Source organism: Lolium perenne, chromosome 4 (assembly GCF_019359855.2).
Source record: "Lolium perenne isolate Kyuss_39 chromosome 4, Kyuss_2.0, whole genome shotgun sequence".
Classification (NCBI taxonomy): domain Eukaryota; kingdom Viridiplantae; phylum Streptophyta; class Magnoliopsida; order Poales; family Poaceae; genus Lolium; species Lolium perenne.
The window spans coordinates 63,680,753-63,700,342 of NC_067247.2; the positions used below are offsets into that span (position 1 = coordinate 63,680,753).

The 19,590-nt window shown below is 43.9% G+C and overlaps 1 protein-coding gene across 1 annotated transcript; it reads left to right on the forward strand.

Moving 5' to 3' along the window:
- The first annotated feature begins 8,085 nt into the window (after positions 1-8,085).
- Positions 8,086-18,947, forward strand: LOC127292767 (disease resistance protein RGA5). Its single transcript, XM_051322224.2, has 3 exons — positions 8,086-9,077; positions 16,855-18,603; positions 18,723-18,947. The coding sequence occupies exons 1-2, from the start codon at positions 8,263-8,265 to the stop codon at positions 18,596-18,598; spliced, it is 2,559 nt and encodes an 852-aa protein (XP_051178184.1). The 5' UTR covers positions 8,086-8,262; the 3' UTR covers positions 18,599-18,603; positions 18,723-18,947.
- The last annotated feature ends 643 nt before the right edge of the window (positions 18,948-19,590 follow it).

The window sequence follows — 19,590 nt, forward strand, 5'->3', positions numbered from 1 at the left end:
CATTGTGGTTTTTTACCACCACCACCACCCACATTTTCTAGTGCGAGAGAAAGAGCCATCATTGTTGAACTTGAACAAACTTTCACCCGGAGGGCACCAGCGTTGCCTTGTTTTGGTGGTATGTACATTCAGCGGCTTAGCATGGACCTCGTGCCATTCCTCAGTCGGAGAGAGTGTTCGTCTCGCAATGGGTTCAGGTCCCTCTATCATGACTGCATCCCTAGCTTCATTTCATGCCAGGTGCACATTAGTTCCAACTCCTTTGAGCTCATACTGCTGAAGCAATCCAATAGCCACCCTTTTAAATCCTCATGGCGGCCTGTAGGATTGGGTTGTCTGACGACCGCGACAACAACAACAAAATCTCCCATCAGCGAGATGAGTGTGGACATCGCCAAAATATGTTTTTTTGTTTTTTTAGAAAACTGGTTCAGCTTAGCTTTTAAAAAAGGTTTAGAGGTAGCACTTGTGTATTTCTTTTTCAGATTTGTTTGAGTTCTTAAAACACGGTTTTTGAATATCTACAATACAATGCAAGCTCCGGGAGCTCAGGAGCTGAAGGGATTTTTTCAACAAGCAGTCCTGCTATCCAGCGTTTTCTCTACTACTATAATGCAGCAGTTTTGAAATTTAAATTTTATTGGCACTCTGGCAGGTATCTCAGAGTTGCTTTTAGCCGTCGATTGCACCCCATCGAATGGCTATAACCAGCTGGATTCGCCAGTACTCCTTTCCCGCTCTCTTCCGCGCGCATGCTTCAGTCGCTGGTAGCTGCTCGACCGTTCCCGAAAGCTCCACAGCATGTAGCACTGCTGATGTTTTTTTATTCGAAATTACGCCAGTTGTTGGCCGGCCGTGTTGGATAGACTCCACTTTTTCATCTCGCGCACAGGCGCACAGCAGTACCGCACACCACCGCCTGCATGGTTCCTTCCTGTTACAGTCCGTCTCGCTGGTCATATATCACATTCTCAGCTCCATTTCCGTCTCCGTTGCATCGTGCGTTGATTTTTCGAGGAGCTTGATGCTGTCAGATCATAGAGTTTGGTTGAGATTGACACCTCTTAGCTCTCTCTAGCTGTGTCGTCCGCCGTCGCGTACATACGTATACGACCTGTACATATGCAAGCCTGCCCTGTACGATTCTTGAATGATGGTTATGTGTTTGCACAGTTCATTGGCGTCAATTGATACACATCTGATGCATCTTGTTAGTCCTGGAAATTAGTGCGGTTCCTTTTTCTTTCTTTCGTTCTTGTGTGTATCAACTGTGAAATTGCTTAAAATATATTAATTCAGTACCAACATTTTGTATATTTACTAATATTATCTTCTAATTTTGTTTTCCGTATGACAAACATTGACCGCAGCTGGTAGTTTTGACATGTCAGCGCCTGATCAACACATCCTTCTTCAGCCAAACATGTGTCGACCAAATATTGATACCTGAATGAAGACCAGTCCATTTGGAGTTCATGTATCTTCTATTTCTTCAGAAAATCAAGCCGCAACCGATGCATAAATAGATAACAGTAATGATGGTTACGGTAGATGTATGTAAGCTACATTCACCACTAGCCAATGTGAAATATAAATAATGTGGCTTGAGGAAAACGGCATATAAATCATAAAAAAAAGATCAAATTGAAAAGTATGAGTTGATTAAAACTCATTTCTTAATTGTGAATTGTAAAGATGGGGAAGAAAGGTAGAAAAATAGATAAAGGAATCAGCACAAAATTTTGTAGGACGCAAACAACACAAAAAAGTAAAGATAAATAAATATACAGAAGATGTTTAAGTCACGTATTACAGTGAACTTGAGAAACAAAAAAATGGAATAAAAACATTTATGAGCATAATTAAACCATAGTTCAGTTCCGTTTTCCGAAATTATTAACTTACAATAGGATAGAATAAAGAGTTCTTTTAAAAGGAATGCAACTTTTTTTTGAAACAATAAGAACTCATCTCTGAGTCCGTGGACTTTAACGTGTCTAGATAGGTTGTACATCCACTTCCTTAACCAAATAAGTCAGGCTCATTTCTTATAGAATAAAGATCTTACTCTGTAATCTGACAAATACAAGAAAATATTTAACGTTCCTATAAAATCTAACAGTGCCAGTGTGTGGGTTACATAAAACTAAAATTTATGAAGGTATTAATTTTTTATATAGATATCAGGTAATGTTTGTATCAAGTTAAAATTTATCATAGCCAAACTATAATCGTTGATAGTCTAATTTTTATATAGATATCATGTAATGTTTGTAGCAATTTAAAAGTTGTGACAACCAAACTATAACTTAAATAGTCTAGCCACGCAAATGCGTGGACTACCCTACGTAAGATGGACCCTTAATATGTTTTCGACATCTAATCATGAATATATACATACTCATATTGAAAAAGTTGTGTCTCTGCTTAATAGGTTATACTTCGATTTCATATGTATTAAAATATTCTTGTAATGATCTCAGGTTATTATTCCTTCCATTTTTTGTTATAGGGTGTATTAGTTTTTCAAAAGCCAATCTATGTGCCTATGTTTGGCAGAAAAAGATATCAACATCGTGCATAAAATAAAATAAAAATAATACTTAAAATTGATATATGTTGCAACGTGCGTGCTACTTACTAGTTTTTAGAAAAACAGGGGGGCCGAAACCCCCACAGGCCCCATTTTTATTAAAACGAAGCCAGTGGTCCACATTGTAGCATGCAAGGAGAAAGAGTGTCAAACTCCCAGCTATGTTTTTGTGCACTACTTATTACACTTCCAGAACTAAAATTCTACTTCATTTACAGACACGCCAGGATAAACCAGAAGCTAACTCAAGAACCAGTCAGTGTTGTCGATGAAACTGCATCAGTTTTCAATCTAGCCAAGCAATCTGCAGTAATTCTTCCCTTTTGAAGTCCAGCAACTGCAAGTACCTATACCCGTAAATAAGCGCCACTAATTCATGAGCGAGATGAGCGAGATGAGGCAGTTTAACTAATTCATGTATGATCTGCATGTCTGAATAAACAAAACTATGCTGGGATCTGAATCTGCCAGCAAACGTTAGGTGCATTATTAACACTTAGTGTATCATCCCAATCTTCCACCTTCAGATGTGAACTGGACGAAGCATAGCAAAAACTGAAGTCATACGGAAACCATAGACTTTCCTGACCGACGCACACGCTGAGCTAGTGGGCAGAAAATAATCAAATACCCACGATCGAGCCTCACGCGTACTGACTTAGTGTCGAACAAGGACTCATAAATAGTATCCACGCTCCAGCCTCCTGCCGCATCACGCAAAAAGAAACAGATCATACCATGAATGCACCTTGGAAGCTCCATCGGGTAAGCGCAAGCCCGGCAGAAAGAGGGACCCTAGTGACCACCACCGTCGCCACCGACAGGAATCTGCTACGAACCCCGAAATAAGTTCATGCGTTGCTACGGGAAAAAAGGAATAAACTTTTGAATGTAAACGTGGCATAGACCTAATTTTGCCGCAAAATTGATTGACCAACGTAACCCTACACTTAAATCGATTTTTTAATTATTACCCTGGGATGCACCTGGACTGCCCCATTCACTTTTATTATAACATGAAAATATACAAAACAAAAATGAGTAATAATGGAAATAATCATGTGACATGTGAGAATCAATTTCTCAAAATGTCACCCCGTGGAGCAAAACATTTTTAGATTTAGAGACGGGTTTCAGAAATTGAGCTATTGGATTTTATCACCTGATCGTATAGGAGCTTTTTCCTCTCATAGGCAGGTAAAGATTGATTGGGACAACAACTCGGACCGCGCTCAGGGGCAAGGGCACTGGGCGCTGGGGGATCTTCGCCGGCGACTACGGCCGGCTGCAAGGGAAGCAAGCGGGCGGCGACTATTAAACGGTGCGGCGCACGGCGGGGCCAGGGGTCTATATCTCGTCGGGACAAGCATTGGCATGGGGTGTTTCATCTGGCAGCTCATGGCGGCTCTCTCTCGTTCAGCACAATATCTGGGACCAGCTCATGGGTCTCTCTCGGTGGGACAGGCATGCGTTGCACCGGGAGAAAGAAAATTTCGAACACTCCGGCGAGTCATCTGTGTGACACGTCCTACATGTCATCATGGATGAAGGCACATAAAAACTCAAACGCTCCAACGTATCATCTTTGTTGACACTTCTCGTGGTCCGAGTGTTTCCGTAGCGCTGGTACATGATGTTTCTTGGCCACTCGCTGACTCGGTGGGGTGGACATCATTTCCTGGTGAGAGGGGTGCACCCTCCTCCGTTGCCGAGGAGACCACCAATGTATTTATGCACAGGCTCTCGGTGTATACATGTGATAATGTATCTGAGATCACCGCACATCACACATGTTGAGGTAGAAGTGAGGGGCCAGGTTTTCTCCCACGGATTCACTCGTGGCAGTTTATATAGTGCTTCTCTTTTCTTAGCTGCTCTCTTGCCCTTTCTCTTCGCTCGCTGTCAGTTGTATATGCTGCTACTCTTTTCTTAGGACGCTTGTTGATATCCAGAGCATTTACGTATATAAACAGGGTAGAATCGATCTAAAGAACCGATGTGGGACTAATGGCATGCATGGGATACGAACGTCAGGGTCTCTGAGACTCTGCCCATCAGCGAAATTTTGAACCGTGCTTCATGGCCCATATAAACGAAGCCTGCAACGATTTAATGCAGAGCTGGCCCGTCAACTAAAAAACTGAAAAACCGGTTTCAAAACTGTTCAAATGGAACAATATGTCACGAATTCCGGAGATGTATGAAGACGTACATGATTTAGAGTTTTAGACATCATTCCTAATCAAATCACACAAAATTTTGGTTTTCACCATTTTCTCCTAGCAATCACTTGTTGAATCATTATTTCTATTCTTCGCAAAGATTTAAAAAAATCTACAAATCATATTATGTGTCATAGAGAGCCTAAATACTTAATTATAGAGGTTACAACTTACAGAAAATATGACTAATGAACTATCTCAGTTAATTAACCAAACAGCTCCATGTGGCTAGTTCAGTGCAGCAACACTGTATTTATTTAAAAAATTGTGCAGAAGCATTGCTGTGTTCTTGTTCGTGCTTTAGCTTCCTCTATAGTGTATTCAACAAAAGGCAGGTCTAATTTCTTTTACTGAGCTAATCCATGCTATATCTGCTTGTCGCTGCTAGCTCTGCCTTACTGATAGATCGTTCCTGCTGGGATGCTGCTTCTCGCCACTGTTTAGTCGCCTCCTCCCAAATGTCTGTATTCGCTGAAACCCAGCACTTTATCTGCAGTCGAATCTCCGCCCTATGTTTCCAGCTCCTAGCTGCAGTAGGTCTTCTGGTCATCCTCGCCGCTGCCGTTGTATACACAATCCTACGCCTCGCCTCGTCATGCGATTACTGCGCGATGTCACCTCTGTTCTGACGCCAGCGCCGCGACCAAGCGGCAGATTTAATCAGGGCTGAACACGGGCGTACCACACCGCTCTCCGCATGCCCTGCAACTGTCAGCGGCACAGGCCGACCTACCCCTGATCTTCACCCGTGCGTAGGAGGGGAAGCCCGGGCCTTCGTGGAGGCGCCCGTGCGGCTGGTGGATAGATCGGAAGAGGTGGAGGAGATTGGAGCGGGCTTGGGCGCGGAAGCTCGCCGATGGGGAATAGTGGAGGGAGATGGAGGCGGGGCGCCGATCCAGCGTCAGATGGAGGACGGGGCAGCGGGCGTCGGGGGCTGCTCCCGCCGGCGAGGTGACTTGTTCTGGTTCTAGCGGAAAGGAGGCGCACCGGCTGGAAATTGAAGGAGGCTGCGGCGGCCGGCGGAAGAGCAGGGCAGAGCGGGCTGGCCGCCGGCCTGCAGGAGGGTGGGCCTTGTTATTTCATTAACCGGTATGATGGCATATGTGTGTATTATGCTATTTGGTGGGAGGGTAAAACCGTCCAACGAAAAGTTGGACGAAAATTCTGGCAAAAGGGCCCGTGCGTTGCAACGGGAAGGAAAAATCAACTGTTGGATAAAAAACATCGGCTCGATCCGCATTATAGTCAAAACTCTATCAACCAGTAGAACACTACCTTCAGTTCGGACACAACATGTGTATGGACTTCCCTGTATGTAAACTTGGAATTCTTTTTTCAAAAACACCTCTACAATTTACACTGTTTTACCAATGGGCTTTGAATTTCTAACTCTCCATATTTCATCAATCTACAATGTAGCTAATTTATCATTCTTAGGCCGGCTCATGCATGACTGCATCAATCAAATCGTCCTTTATCTTCTCAATCTCCCAAGCTACTTTCATCTTAAGTGTCACTTTTATTACGGTGATTTGTTTGAGTAACCTTGGTAGGCTTTTCCATGAACATATCTCGTTCGGTTAGCCTCTTGGGTTTGTGTAGTACATTAGCAATTTATAAGGTAGCAAAACTCTCGTACATTTCTAATTGTTACTACTCTATCATATAAAGGATGTCCTCTAAGACACATAAATAAATAAAGGTCAAGCCCAAAAAAACCTTGTCCATGTCTAGGAATCAAGAGAGGAAGTATCCCTTGTGCGCCACGTTGCTTGTGATTGTGCATGGCTCAATATTGACCAAACAGACAACGTCATCTGATCCTATGAAATCTCCAACCTGCGGCATCAACATCCCCTGACTGCAGTTCAACTTTCTGGGCATACATGTCAGAGATCGCTCTCGCATAGCACGTTGGATCCCAACCCTGACTTGAGCATGCATCCATAAACTGCCGGCCATTATGTCCTTAAAAAGATAGCAACAGCTGATGAGTCTGCCAAGAGCGGCGTGGGCAACACCCTCAGCATCTCCTCACGCACACAGTTGCCTTGTACTCAGGCTCCCCACGCACGAGCAGAGCATGTGGTGAGCACGACCATATACGTGAACCGGACGGCCTTGACTCCTGCGGCGCGGCAAGCGGCATGCACTCGAGGGCGATTGATCGCCTTTCTTTCCTGGCCTGATGGAGGGGAGCACACGCAGGAGTCCAATGCCATCGCACAACACGGCATGTCGCCGACGACCGGTTCGTCAGCACCGCATCTGGCTTCTGCCTAAGGCTCTCCCTCGCGACGGACCTCATCTCCCCGGCAAGCAGGTGAAGCTGCTGCTGCAGTTCCCGTGGAGAAGAGGCATCAGATATCTTCGGACTGGACGTTCACCTCCGCCCAAGTGGCCAAGCGAGACCTGGTGTGGCGGAATCTGGACGGCCCATGGCCAGGCCTGCGTCATGTTTCTATTAGGACAGGGTCACCGTCCAACCCCTCGTCCCAACGGAAAACTCCTGACCCGTGTGACCTGGATCGTAGCTCTTGAATTCCCCACACCCCACGCTAACTCAGATGGCCTGCGGCGTCCGTTGAGACACTGGTCCTAGACACGGCCGGACCACGCAGCGGCGGTCTAGATGCGCCTGAATCGCCCGGCCTAGCAGAACGCGCTCAGGTCGGACGCCTTCGCGGAGACAATGTGGGCTATGGTCAACCGCATCTCTAATGCAAACGCTGGCGGGACTCCTCGTCTCCTCGACATGCCGATTGGACACACCGCCGTGGAACTGCCGCCTACCGGAAGGCCATCATCGTAGCGATGCATGACCGATGAGGAGAATATCGTGTTCGTCCTAATCGATCTAACCTCGTCGATCTAATCGTGTGTCCTCAATATCACGTTATAAAGAGAATAGAGGCGTGGCCGTGTGGGAGCTAGTAACCGTGCCCAACATGAAAATCTCTGCGCGATCAAAGAGTTGTTTTCCTACACGACATCCTAAACCGACTGGACTACCGCCTATACATGACTAATTGTTTTGATGCCGTCCAAAGGAGACGAACGAAGACGTATATTGTGGTGGACGAAAGCGCCTTTACGACGGACCAAACCACGGAAACGCTTCTCCCTTTATTATTAGGTATAGATATAGATTAACACTTAGTGTATCATCCCAATCTTCCACCTTCAGATGTGAACTGGACGAAGCATAGCAAAAACTGAAGTCATACGGAAACCATAGACTTTCCTGACCGACGCACACGCTGAGCTAGTGGGCAGAAAATAATCAAATACCCACGATCGAGCCTCACGCGTACTGACTTAGTGTCGAACAAGGACTCATAAATAGTATCCACGCTCCAGCCTCCTGCCGCATCACGCAAAAAGAAACAGATCATACCATATCAAAGGTCTGACCACTTAGCTAGCGGAACTGCGGAAGCACCGCCAATGGCGGAGGCCCTGGTGAGCGCGGCGACAGGGGCCCTGCAACCCGTTCTGGGGAAGCTGGGCACTCTGCTCGGCGAGGAGTACAAGCGCCTCAGAAGTATACACGCCGAGATCAAATTCCTTACCCTGGAGCTCAAAGCAATGGATGCTTTCCTCGAGAAGATGGCGGAGGAGGAGGATCCGAACCCGCAGGACAAGCACTGGATGAATGAGGTGCGGGAGCTGTCCTACGACGTCGAGGACAACCTCGACGAGTTCATGGCTCGCGTCGTCGCTGGCAAGTCCGCCAAGCCAGACGGGTTCATGGACAAGATCAAGGGCTCGCTGAAGAGGGTCAAGGCTCGCCATGAGATCGCCAAGGCGATTGAAGATCTGAAGAAACAAGCCATCGAGGTGAGCCAGAGGAATGCAAGGTACAGATCAGGCGAGACCGGTGCGTCCGACACCAACAGTGTTCATAAGGTTGACCTTAGAGCTCTTGCCATTTTCGAGGACGCGTCCAAGCTCATCGGCGTTGACGAGCCCAAGAGAGAGATCATCCAATTGTTGGGAGACTCTGAAGCGAGCAAACACCAACCAAATGTTGTGGCTATTGTTGGGTCTGGGGGATTGGGGAAGACAACTGTTGCCAACCGGGTATACCAAGAACTCAAAGATCAATTCAATTATCATGCTTTCCTGTCTGTGTCACGGAATCCAGACATCGCGAGCGTTATGAGCAATATTTATGGCCAACTGAATGAGCACTATTCTCCTTGCGAGGAAATATTACAGACCATCATCACAAAGATTAGGGATTTCCTCGAAAATAAAAGGTAATGCTTCAAATCTTTCTCACTTTTCATCTTATTTTCCGAGGGCACCATCTTAAATAAAGCCGAAAGGGACTATTTATGATTTTCATATACCGTTAGAAATAATATGGTTTTGTAGTTCCATGGTAAATAAGATTTGATGGTGCATAAGATGATAATAATATTGTGCTATTTCAAAAAGCAACGTATTATGACCATACGTATCGCTTGTACTTGACCAATACATTCAATTAAAGTTTTGATCGTGCGGGCAAAACAATTGGTTTATGCGATGGTAAATTCTGACTGTTAGCTGTTGCTCTCTGATGTACAATAATTATTTTTTATTTATTTTGGGATTCCAAAAATAATAAGGACATAATAATGAGAGTCCAAGAGAATAGCGTGGCTAACAATTGCATCAGAGATAATTGCATTAAAGAATTGACTTGTAAACAACAAAAAGCTAGAGGCTGTTTATCTATGCATTCAAAACAAAACTGTACACCATTAAAAAAAACCAATTGTAGACTTTTTTTTTTGCAACCTAGATACAGAAATATACTTGCGGTAATAAAATATAACAAAAACACATTTCTAAAAAAAATCATTAACACAATAATCCTAGTGCTGGCACAACAAAAATAATAGGGTTAGTACCTTTGTTTGTAATTGATTTCAAAGCAGAAAGGAGTCATCTATCTTCAGGGGTCTCCACAGCTGTCCCCATCGGGCGCCCGACAACAACACTAGACAAGCGGTTTAGAGGCATCGGTACAATCTGACGCGGGGTTGGAGCCGGGCACATACACCGACAACCCCAATAATACCGACCCAATATCCCAAAAAGCTCTAAGCTCCTAGGGTTGGGAGAGCCTGTGGTTGCTTAGCATGTCATTTTCATGGGTCCCACGTGAAGGAAAGATTGGATTTGTTCTACGATCGCTTTGTTTCTGAATGAACGCTTGATGACGCCAGCTCTTGGACTGCCCCTTGTATTTTTTTAATTTCTAAACAAAACCATATTTGAACTAATCCATTTGGTACCAACTAGTCTCATACAACAGTTTAAATAATAATAATACACTTAAAACCCCTAGATTTATACAAATTCTTGTTTTATTTTGAGTAGACATGCTTAACAAGATCCAAGAGAAAACATCACACTCATCACAATTTTGCTCACTCATCTTCATCTTCTGATTCTTTGCATCACTAACTTTTAGAAGATCAAACATCATGTATTCCAGCCTTCTTTTTTCCTCCCTCAGTTATTTCCTCTCATCATCCCATTAATATTTCTCCTCTAGCAGCAAGTTTCTCTCCTTCTCCATCTTGCCCAACTTAAGCCTGGCTTTCTCCTCCTTAAGTTTGCCATGTTTTTCTCCAGCGCACGGCTCTCTGTGATATCCATCCACTTTTTCACATTCCCTGGTAAATTTCTGTATTTCGTATTCACCCTATTTTCCTTTCGAGTATTTCTGTTTTCGTTCAAGTAAATTCTTAACCAACTCGACATTTTGAATTTTTTCTTGAATTATATCACTGTTGCTGATCTCATACATTACTCACAAAGTAGATATATAGTCAATGGTGTAATGTCAAATGCCACTCAGGATCAAACCAACACAAAGCCAGAGTTGATAACATCCTACAAACATAACTTGAGGAACAAATAGCAAAGCTCGGCTGAATCGGCACCGGTTGCAAGCCAGCTCCATGGTAGATCGACTATTTTCTCAAGTGCATAGTCCACCTTAGGGTACCACGCATCGGCAAAAATAGCCCCAAATCTATGGTAGGCATACTAACAATATCCCAGACTAGAACCATAAACTCTAAATCTTTAAAATGCAATAAGGAAGAAGATCTCACATGGCCTAGCTAGAACTCACGGGATCTCTCTCCATCGTTACAACTTGGCATGTAGGACGGTGGCGGCGGCAACAGGTCCTAGGCGGCGGCGGATCGAGTGTTGCGGACCCTAGGAAGTATGACTCTAAATGATGGTGAAAGCGTCAACCGGAGCGGGAGGATTGCGGAATGTTGCTCCATATACACCTCCTAAACGTCGATGCATAGACTTGTGGGTGGTGGTTGCAATTTGGTGATGAGTCGCGAGAGTGAGAGAAGAGTTGAGTGCTCGAGTGGGAGGAGGGAGGAACTAGAGTGCCCGGAAATGACCGGGTCATTGCCGAGGGGGGCCCATGAGAGAAAGGCAACATGGCGTTGGTTGACGATTCCTCCAGTCTAGTTTGTGTGTGCCTGGGCCGGCACATGACTTTTTCTTTAACTATTAGGCGACTTGTGCAACCCATATGAAATGGGCTGGCGCTGATGGCCGTTTTATGTCCGTCATCCCCATAGCCCATTTGGGGTGGGGTGGGATGGGGTGGGGGGAGGCTTTGGGGATGCTTGTGGAGATGCCCTTAAATCATCTCTATAATATTCCCTTAGTTTTGTTATCTTAAACTGTCTTTAGGTATAGGAGAGAGAGTAAGTTGAGAAAGTTTTTCTCCTCTACTCGAGCAGTTCCTCGAGCAGAGTCGGTAAACATGGATACCAATAAATTTTTTCTACAAAATATCATGTGGACATTAATCCTCTCCACAATCACCCCCACTATCCCTCTCCTCCCTACCAGAGCCGGCGGAGTCAAGGAGGTGTGGCACATGAGTGTGGTAACCGGTGTCCCGTTAAGGTGCACGGATGAGCTATGGAAGGCAACGGCTGGTCATGGAAGATTCCTGCTCGTGTGGTTCCCTCTCCCCTAGCTATGAAAGGTCAAAGTTACTAAATATGGGGTAGGAAAATGTGTGCTTTTTGTCCCTTATTTCAGATTTGGCCTTGGATTTTAGGGACCTAAAATGATTTCCTTGGCTAGCTGAGGAACTAAAGGCCATTTCCTTTGTTACTCATTCCTTGCCTAATCTTGCACGTAGATAGATAATGTGTGGTAAAACATAAAGATTGCATATTGTAGTAAATCTATATCATACTGATTTGAATACTAACATATTTTACAATAGAGTGAATTCCATTTTTAATCTTCTAGTTATGTATTTGTGACACATATTAACCTATCCGGTGCAACTTCTCCCAAAATATGCAATCTAGTAGCCTTTAAACAATGGTTTTTATTCCAGTTTGTAATATTTTGCTTCTTTTTGTTAGATAGGACCGGCGTGTTACGTCGATGTGCCGCGAAAATTTGTAAAACTTCGGTGTGTGTCATCAACGATTATGTCAAGATTTCTCATATCCATTTGTTTAATCCCTTATCGGCGTCCATGTGTTTTTGAACCCCGGTCATGACCTCATATTTTGGTCAATAGACACATTAGAAAACGACCTTATAAAATGTGTAATCTAGACTAATTTTCGCTCACTAGGGTAATTAGTATCACAAATGCATAACTAGGGGTGATATGTGAAATTGGCTCTTCACAATAATTGAATGAGCTGAGTTGAACAAAATTAGATGCATTTCTAATTTTAGTTATACATGAGTGAGAACTTTCACACTATGTATACAAGCAATATGGTGCACTACATATTAGTTCTTTCAAAAACAAATCCTATCATAAGCATTTCACAGTGTTTAGTTTCATGCAGTACAAGTAGTGACTTGGCGACATAACTTATAAGAAATTTTAGAATTGCTCATTTGGGAAAATTTATTTTAAATATAGAATATAAATAATAAAGGATATAATACTGATCAAGGTGATCGAAGTGTGAATAATTCTTGGCTTCTCCGTGAGAATTCCAGAATCACCCCAAAAATACTTTTGTACTTACACGTATAAGTGTGGATGTTTTCATAACGGTTCGTTTTGTTTTATGATTCGGATAAAAGGAGGAGAGAGATCTATTTTTCCATCTACCATGGCGAACAAGAATCTAGAATAATAAATCGACAATACGGAATACACCTACACTCATGCGTGTGTACGAAATCCATTTTCCATCCCATTCATACCTTTCTTTTAGAAACAAAAAAAATTCCACATTGTAACCTTGACTACAAGTTTTGAATTTTATGGAACAAATTGCACTTAAATTTGGAGTTACAACGGACTGATATTGCATTATTTTTCCCACAATTTCAGAAGGTTCCTATGATTATTCTGTATACTCCTTCCGATTTCAACGAATAAGTATTATAAGTTCAGTTAAAATTCAATATTTGGCCTTTTTTAAAAAAAATATGAATATTTACGATACCAAATCAATATTATTAGATTCATCGTAAAATATTTACAATCTATTTGTTTTATGTTGTAGATATTTATATTTTCTATAAGTTTTGTCAATGTTAGTACACGACACTACTGATATTTGGGTGCGTCAACGTGACTCCAACCACTGGGCTATGCCCAGGTCGTCAATGTTAATACGTTTTGACTTTGGACAAAATTTATAAGGCGTATTTATCAAAACTGAGGTAGTATATTATATTTTGGGATGCCTCATCTATGAAGTGTACGACTTTGCTGCCATAACAACTGGCATACATACGGACAGGGTGTTTCTACACCCGGGTGCATATGCACCCTTTATTTGAAACACATATTAAATATATTTAAAAATGGTAGAAAATACAAATAAAAATTTCTTGTGTATACCTTGACATGTTACATGCTTACAAAGTCGTTTCAGCAAAAACCGATATGTTTCATGCCTTATGCGAAAAAGACAAATCTTAGGTACTAAAATAGTCTATTTTTGATGCATTATTTGTGTTTTTTAAACAGGGTACAAAAAATGTTGGTTTTATGTGAAAATTTACGTGCACACATAGAACATGTCCCCTCTACATGCTAAATTTTTTTCCTAAATTTTTTACGGTTTGAAAATATGTTTTATACATACCGGGTGTATATGCACCCGGGATTAGATTTGGTTTTCCGCATACATCGAGCGTTTTTTGTGTGTGTGGAGAATTACATGCATCAAGTTGATGGAGGTGTAGGTGTTGTGGGGAACGATAGCCCTCCTAGGGCATCGGTATGGGTTAATATAGGGTAGGAAGAGCCACTTTGGTTGCTTAGAGCACGTCTAACATACATCTTAAAAGGGTCAAATCCACAAAATAACCGTCGAAATACGGGTTGGCTCTACCCGGCCGTCTAGCAGGCCCCATAAAAAATGGGCCCCGCATCGATTTTCCCCAGTTTCGATTACGGGGCGGCTCTTCGCCCCCTACTTGTGCGGGGTGGGAGCAGGAATAGAGGGCCAAACCAGTATCCCATTTCAGCCAACGCGCGCGAACATTTCAGTTTCCCCACCCGTTTTTCCCCCGCGCCACCGCCACAGCTACCCGCGCGCCGCCGCCGTAAACCTTCAGATCCGGCCCCCTCCGCCGCTCGTCGATCCGCGCCTCGCTGCGTCCACGCCCGCCGAACCCCGCCGGAGATCCGCGTCCCTCCGCGCGCGCCGCCGCACCCCCGCCGCGGTCTTCTCCGCCGTTTTCGCCGGTGAGTATTCCGCCGCGTTCCTCTTCGTTTTCGCCGGTAGAATGGACGTGTTTGGAGGTTTGTTATGCTTCAGCGTGGTAGATGGCTTCGGAGCCTGTGCATATGGCGGATTTGGAGGATTCGTCGACCGATTGGTCCTCGTCAGATTCCGACGATTCGGACCTCGACGAGCTGCTGAACGACGATGACGACACGGAGATGATGCTACTCCTATTCGGCATGAAGTACATGGAGGACCGCGCCAAGCTGCTGGATCAGAGGAAAGGATCCACTATGGGGCGTATGTGCATTCCACGGAACCGCGCACTCGGCTACGAACAACTGATGCAAGATTATTTTGCCGAGGTACCGACCTATCCTCCCCGCCTCTTCCGTATAAGGTATCGAATGCGTAGGATTTTGTTCGAGAGAATCGTCAGAGATGGCGAGGCAAATTGCGATTACTTCAAGCAAAGGAGGAACGCTGCCCATGTCATGGGATTTAGCCCATGTAAAAAAATATCTGCCGCCATGAGGGTGATTGCATACGGTATCCCAACAGATTATACCGATGAGTACCTTCGCATTGGTGTACAAACAATCACGGATTGCGTGTGTATGTTTGCCAAGATGGTGATCAAGTTGTATGGTGAGACGTATCTCCGAGCTCCAAATGAGGAAGATACGAAAAGACTCATGGATATCAACGAAAAGAGGGGGTGGCCGGGCATGCTTGGTAGTCTGGATTGCATGCATTGGATATGGAAAAATTATCCAAAAGCATGGCATGGAATGTATTGTGGCAAAAACTGTGATGTTATCATTGTTCTTGAAGCTGTGGCCTCGCAAAACTTATGGATTTGGCATGCTTTTTTTTTGGATTGCCGGGGACACTCAACGACATCAACGTCTTGAATAGATCCCCTTTGTTTACAAGACTAGTTAAGGGTTAAGCTCCAACTTGTAACTACAAAGTTATGAACAATGAGTACACCATGGGGTACTATCTCACATATGGCATTTACCCTAACTATGAAACTCTTGTCAAGTCCATAAAAGAGAAAAAGGACAAGGCCTTGACAAGAAAGGAAGCTTGCTTCACCAAAAATCAAGAGGCATGCCGCAAGGATATTGAGAGAGTTTTTGGTGTCTTGCAAGCAAAGTTTGCCATTGTCCGGGGTCCTGCAAGGTTTTGGACAATGAAACTCTTGTTGATATCATGATATGTTGTGTGATTCTTCACAACATGATCATTGAAGATGAGAGAGGGTTGAACTTGCCATGTTTCTATGACAATGTTGGCACCCGAGTGCAGCCCCAGCGGAACCCTGATCGGATTGAAGCTTTTCTTGCAGCGCATCGCGGCATTGAAAATGCCGAGACTCATCACCACCTCACCCAAGATCTGATTGATCACCACTGGCCGTTGCATGGCGAATAAGTTTTTACATTCATTTCCTATTGTTGTATGTGTGTAACATTTATCTTGATTGTTTGATTACGGGAATATTTGTTATTTGTTTAATTCTTCCATTATAACATTTGTTGGCAGTTCCGAAAAAATATTATCGTAATATTATGACGATTATTGTGTGATTTAAAATATTTATTTAATGTAAATGTATGTGTTGGTTCTAATATCCAGTTTGTCAAAAACCCTGTTTTGAGGGGTTGGAAACTCGTCCGAGCTAGCAGACTCCGTATCCCCACCCTGTAAAATAGAATACGAGTTTTCAGCCGGTGAAAAGTGAATACAGAGCCCTCTACTCGCGTTTTAAGAGGCAGAAATATAAGAGGTCTGTTAGATATGCTCTTACAAGGTTGTGCACATATGTGGTGTGATATACTATACCATGGCCCATATGCCGAGCAAGTACACGGCAGCTGCAACGATTGTGCCTTTAACAAGGAATCGACGCATAGATGCTGCTCTCATATGAGAGGGGCTCGGTTTTCACCGGCAGTCCCACCTCCCCAACCTCGTGGCTGGCTGGCCCGCTAGGGCCGCCAAGACCTACCTCCACCACTCGCCTGGCTCCGCCATCACATGGAAGGGCGCTGCCTAAACCGAGCGCCGACACCGCCGACCGGCACCGTGATCCGCCGCCCGGGGTCTTTGATTGCAGCCGCGAGTATTGCCTCCTCCGCCACTGTCAGCCTCACGGGCTTTTCACGTAGGCACAACTGGTAGGATTTATTGGTTCTCCTCCGTATCATTGTATCATGGCATATGCCTCCTGATATTTTAAATCAGTTGAATATCTCTTTCAGTGCTCAATAAGCCTTGCTCTTGTATAGTTGTATACTTGTATTTATCATTGCTTTTATTTTTTCTGAAGGTACTTAATCGTGGTTGACGATATATGGAAGGAGGATCACTGGAAAGTTATCAAGCTTGCATTTCCCGAAACAAGTTCCGGCAGTAAAATAATCACCACTTCTCGTAACAAGGATGTTGCTGAATCATGTTGTTCAACATCTCATGGCCACATATACAATCTAAGGCCTCTTACTATGATGCAGTCGAGACAGTTGTTCTATACAAGACTATTCAACTCCGAAGAAGAATGCCCTTCGGACCTGAAGGAAATTTCTGTCCAAATCTTGGAAAAATGTGCTGGCTTACCTTTGGCGATCATTGCTATATCTGGTGTCTTGGCTGACAAGATAAGTAGGAAGGATCAATGGAGGCGAGTGAAGGATTCAATTGGTCGTGCACTAAGAAATTCTAGTGTTGAGACTATAATATCCCTTAGTTACTTGGATCTTCCTCCTCACCTTAGGACTTGTCTGCTGTATTTGAGTATATTCCCGGAGGATCATATTATAAACAAGGATAATTTGATCAGAAGATGGATCGGCGAGGGGTTCATTCATCAGCAAAAGGGGCCTCATAGGCAAGGGGATCCTACACCGTATGAGTTAGGAGAGAAGTGTTTCACTGATCTCATCAACAGGAGCCTAATCCAGCCCGCAGAGATCGATGGGTCATTTGGTGGTAATGAGGTGGATAGTTGCCGAGTCCATGACATGGTACTTGATTTTGTGGTAGCCAAGGCTGTGGAGGAGAACTTTGTTACAATAATAGGTGTACCAGGTGTCGTAAACCCTGATCCAGAGAACAACAAGGTCCGTCGACTGTCCCTGCAGAAGGACGGTGAGATTCCACCGGGTCTGGTTCTATCTCATGCCCGGTCACTGCATGTTTTTGGGGGTAGTGTGAAGATCCCATCTCTGTCGGAGTTTCAACTCCTGCGTGTGCTGGACTATGAGGAGTGCGGGCAATTAGAAGATGATAACCTTGCAGGCATCGGTGATTTGTTGCACCTCAAGTACTTGAGGTTCAGGAATGCACATTCTGTTACCGAGCTGCCGAAAGAACTAGCAAGGTTGCAGCACTTGGAGATTGACATTGCGCAGGATTACAGACACACGGAAGGAATGAAGATTCCGGAGATCGTCAGGAATCAGTTGGGCTGTTATGTTACTGTGTTTGCTGACTATTATGAAGCATTGCCGGATGAAATTGCAGACACTCAAGGATTGCGAGTTTTGGAAAATCTTAGTGTGTATAATCAGTCAATAGAGTTTCTCGAGGGGCTTGGCATGCTAAAAAACCTGAGGAAGCTGGGCATACATTTTGAAAGCCATTATGCCGATGATGATTGGGAAGAACAGCAGGAGGCGGCGGTCTTGTCCCTCTGGCAGCTTGGTGGCGCAAGCCTGGAATCTCTATACCTTTTCATCAAAGACGAGGATGCCGATTATAATGAGGGGCCTATCTTGGAAGAGGAGTGGTTCTCCTGTCCTCCATGTGGTATTCGGGAGCTTGTCATCGATGGATATTCACTCACAACATTTCCAGAATGGTTGGAATCATTCGACAAACTCGAGAAACTGAGCCTTCCCGTGTCCGATATCGGGGAAAAAGGCGTGGAGATCCTGGGAGCCCTGCCTAGCCTGTCCTATCTCATCATCAAGTGGGCCACGGACTCTGACGGGGGAGAAGAGATGGAGGCTGCCACGAGGAGAGCAATGGAAGCCCATCCCAACCGTCCCACGTTGGTCTGGAGGTACTGGTAATTCAGGTATCTATTTTCTTGTCCTTCATCTCATCATCATCTTGTTGCAGTATAACCTCGTCATCTCACGATATTATAGTACTAATACGTATATCTTATCATCTGTTATTTTCCATATCCATTAGGGATTAATATCAAGCAGATGCCACAGAAGCTTCAGCGGTCAAGCACTTCCATGATCCTTGCGTTTTCTTTTCTTTGTTAAGACTTCATTTTCCCACTGGCTTGCCTCCTGAGTTCAGGGTTGAGAAATGCAGCGGCGTGGCACAATGAAAAGCCAAGGCAGCAGCATCCTATTTTTTTTTTAAAGGCTACAGCATCCGCCCAACTGAAGTTCTTCTTTACATATCCTCAGATTGCTACCATTTTTATGAATTTCCATTTCCATTTCCGATTCCAAATCACAAATAAAGGATTGCATATACTCTATTGTATCTTTAAATGCCTGTACGGCTACTTTAAATATGGTCATTGTACTATTTTTTAACTAGTAATGTGATTCACGCATTTGTATTGCTAGATGTACCAGATGATATTATTCATTCTGTGGTCGACCAATTATTATAGATTTTGGGCTTTTGGTTGCCGCTGCACTAATATATGGATATAATATTAGGAGACAACATAAAATTATTATAGCCAAAATATTAGTCTTGTATGTAAGAAAGCAGCATCAGCCAGTTTTTTCTAAGATACATCTAAAGGCAGAAAAGAAAACCTTCCATCAAACATTTAAGGAAAATATTGCTTTAGTTTATCTGAGATCATTAAAATATTGCTCAGTTCCTTTAAGAGGAAAAATCTATACTACTTCCTCCATCCCATGAAAGTTGTCTAGCAACCAAGAGATTCAAAGACTGGAAACTAAAACCTACTTTTCATGGGAATCAGTATTCAATCTTGGGGCAATCTATTTGTACCCTAAAAGCCAAAACAGCTAGAAGATCTTGATGAACTAAACAATAGCCAGCAAAGCTTACCCATGCATTCCAT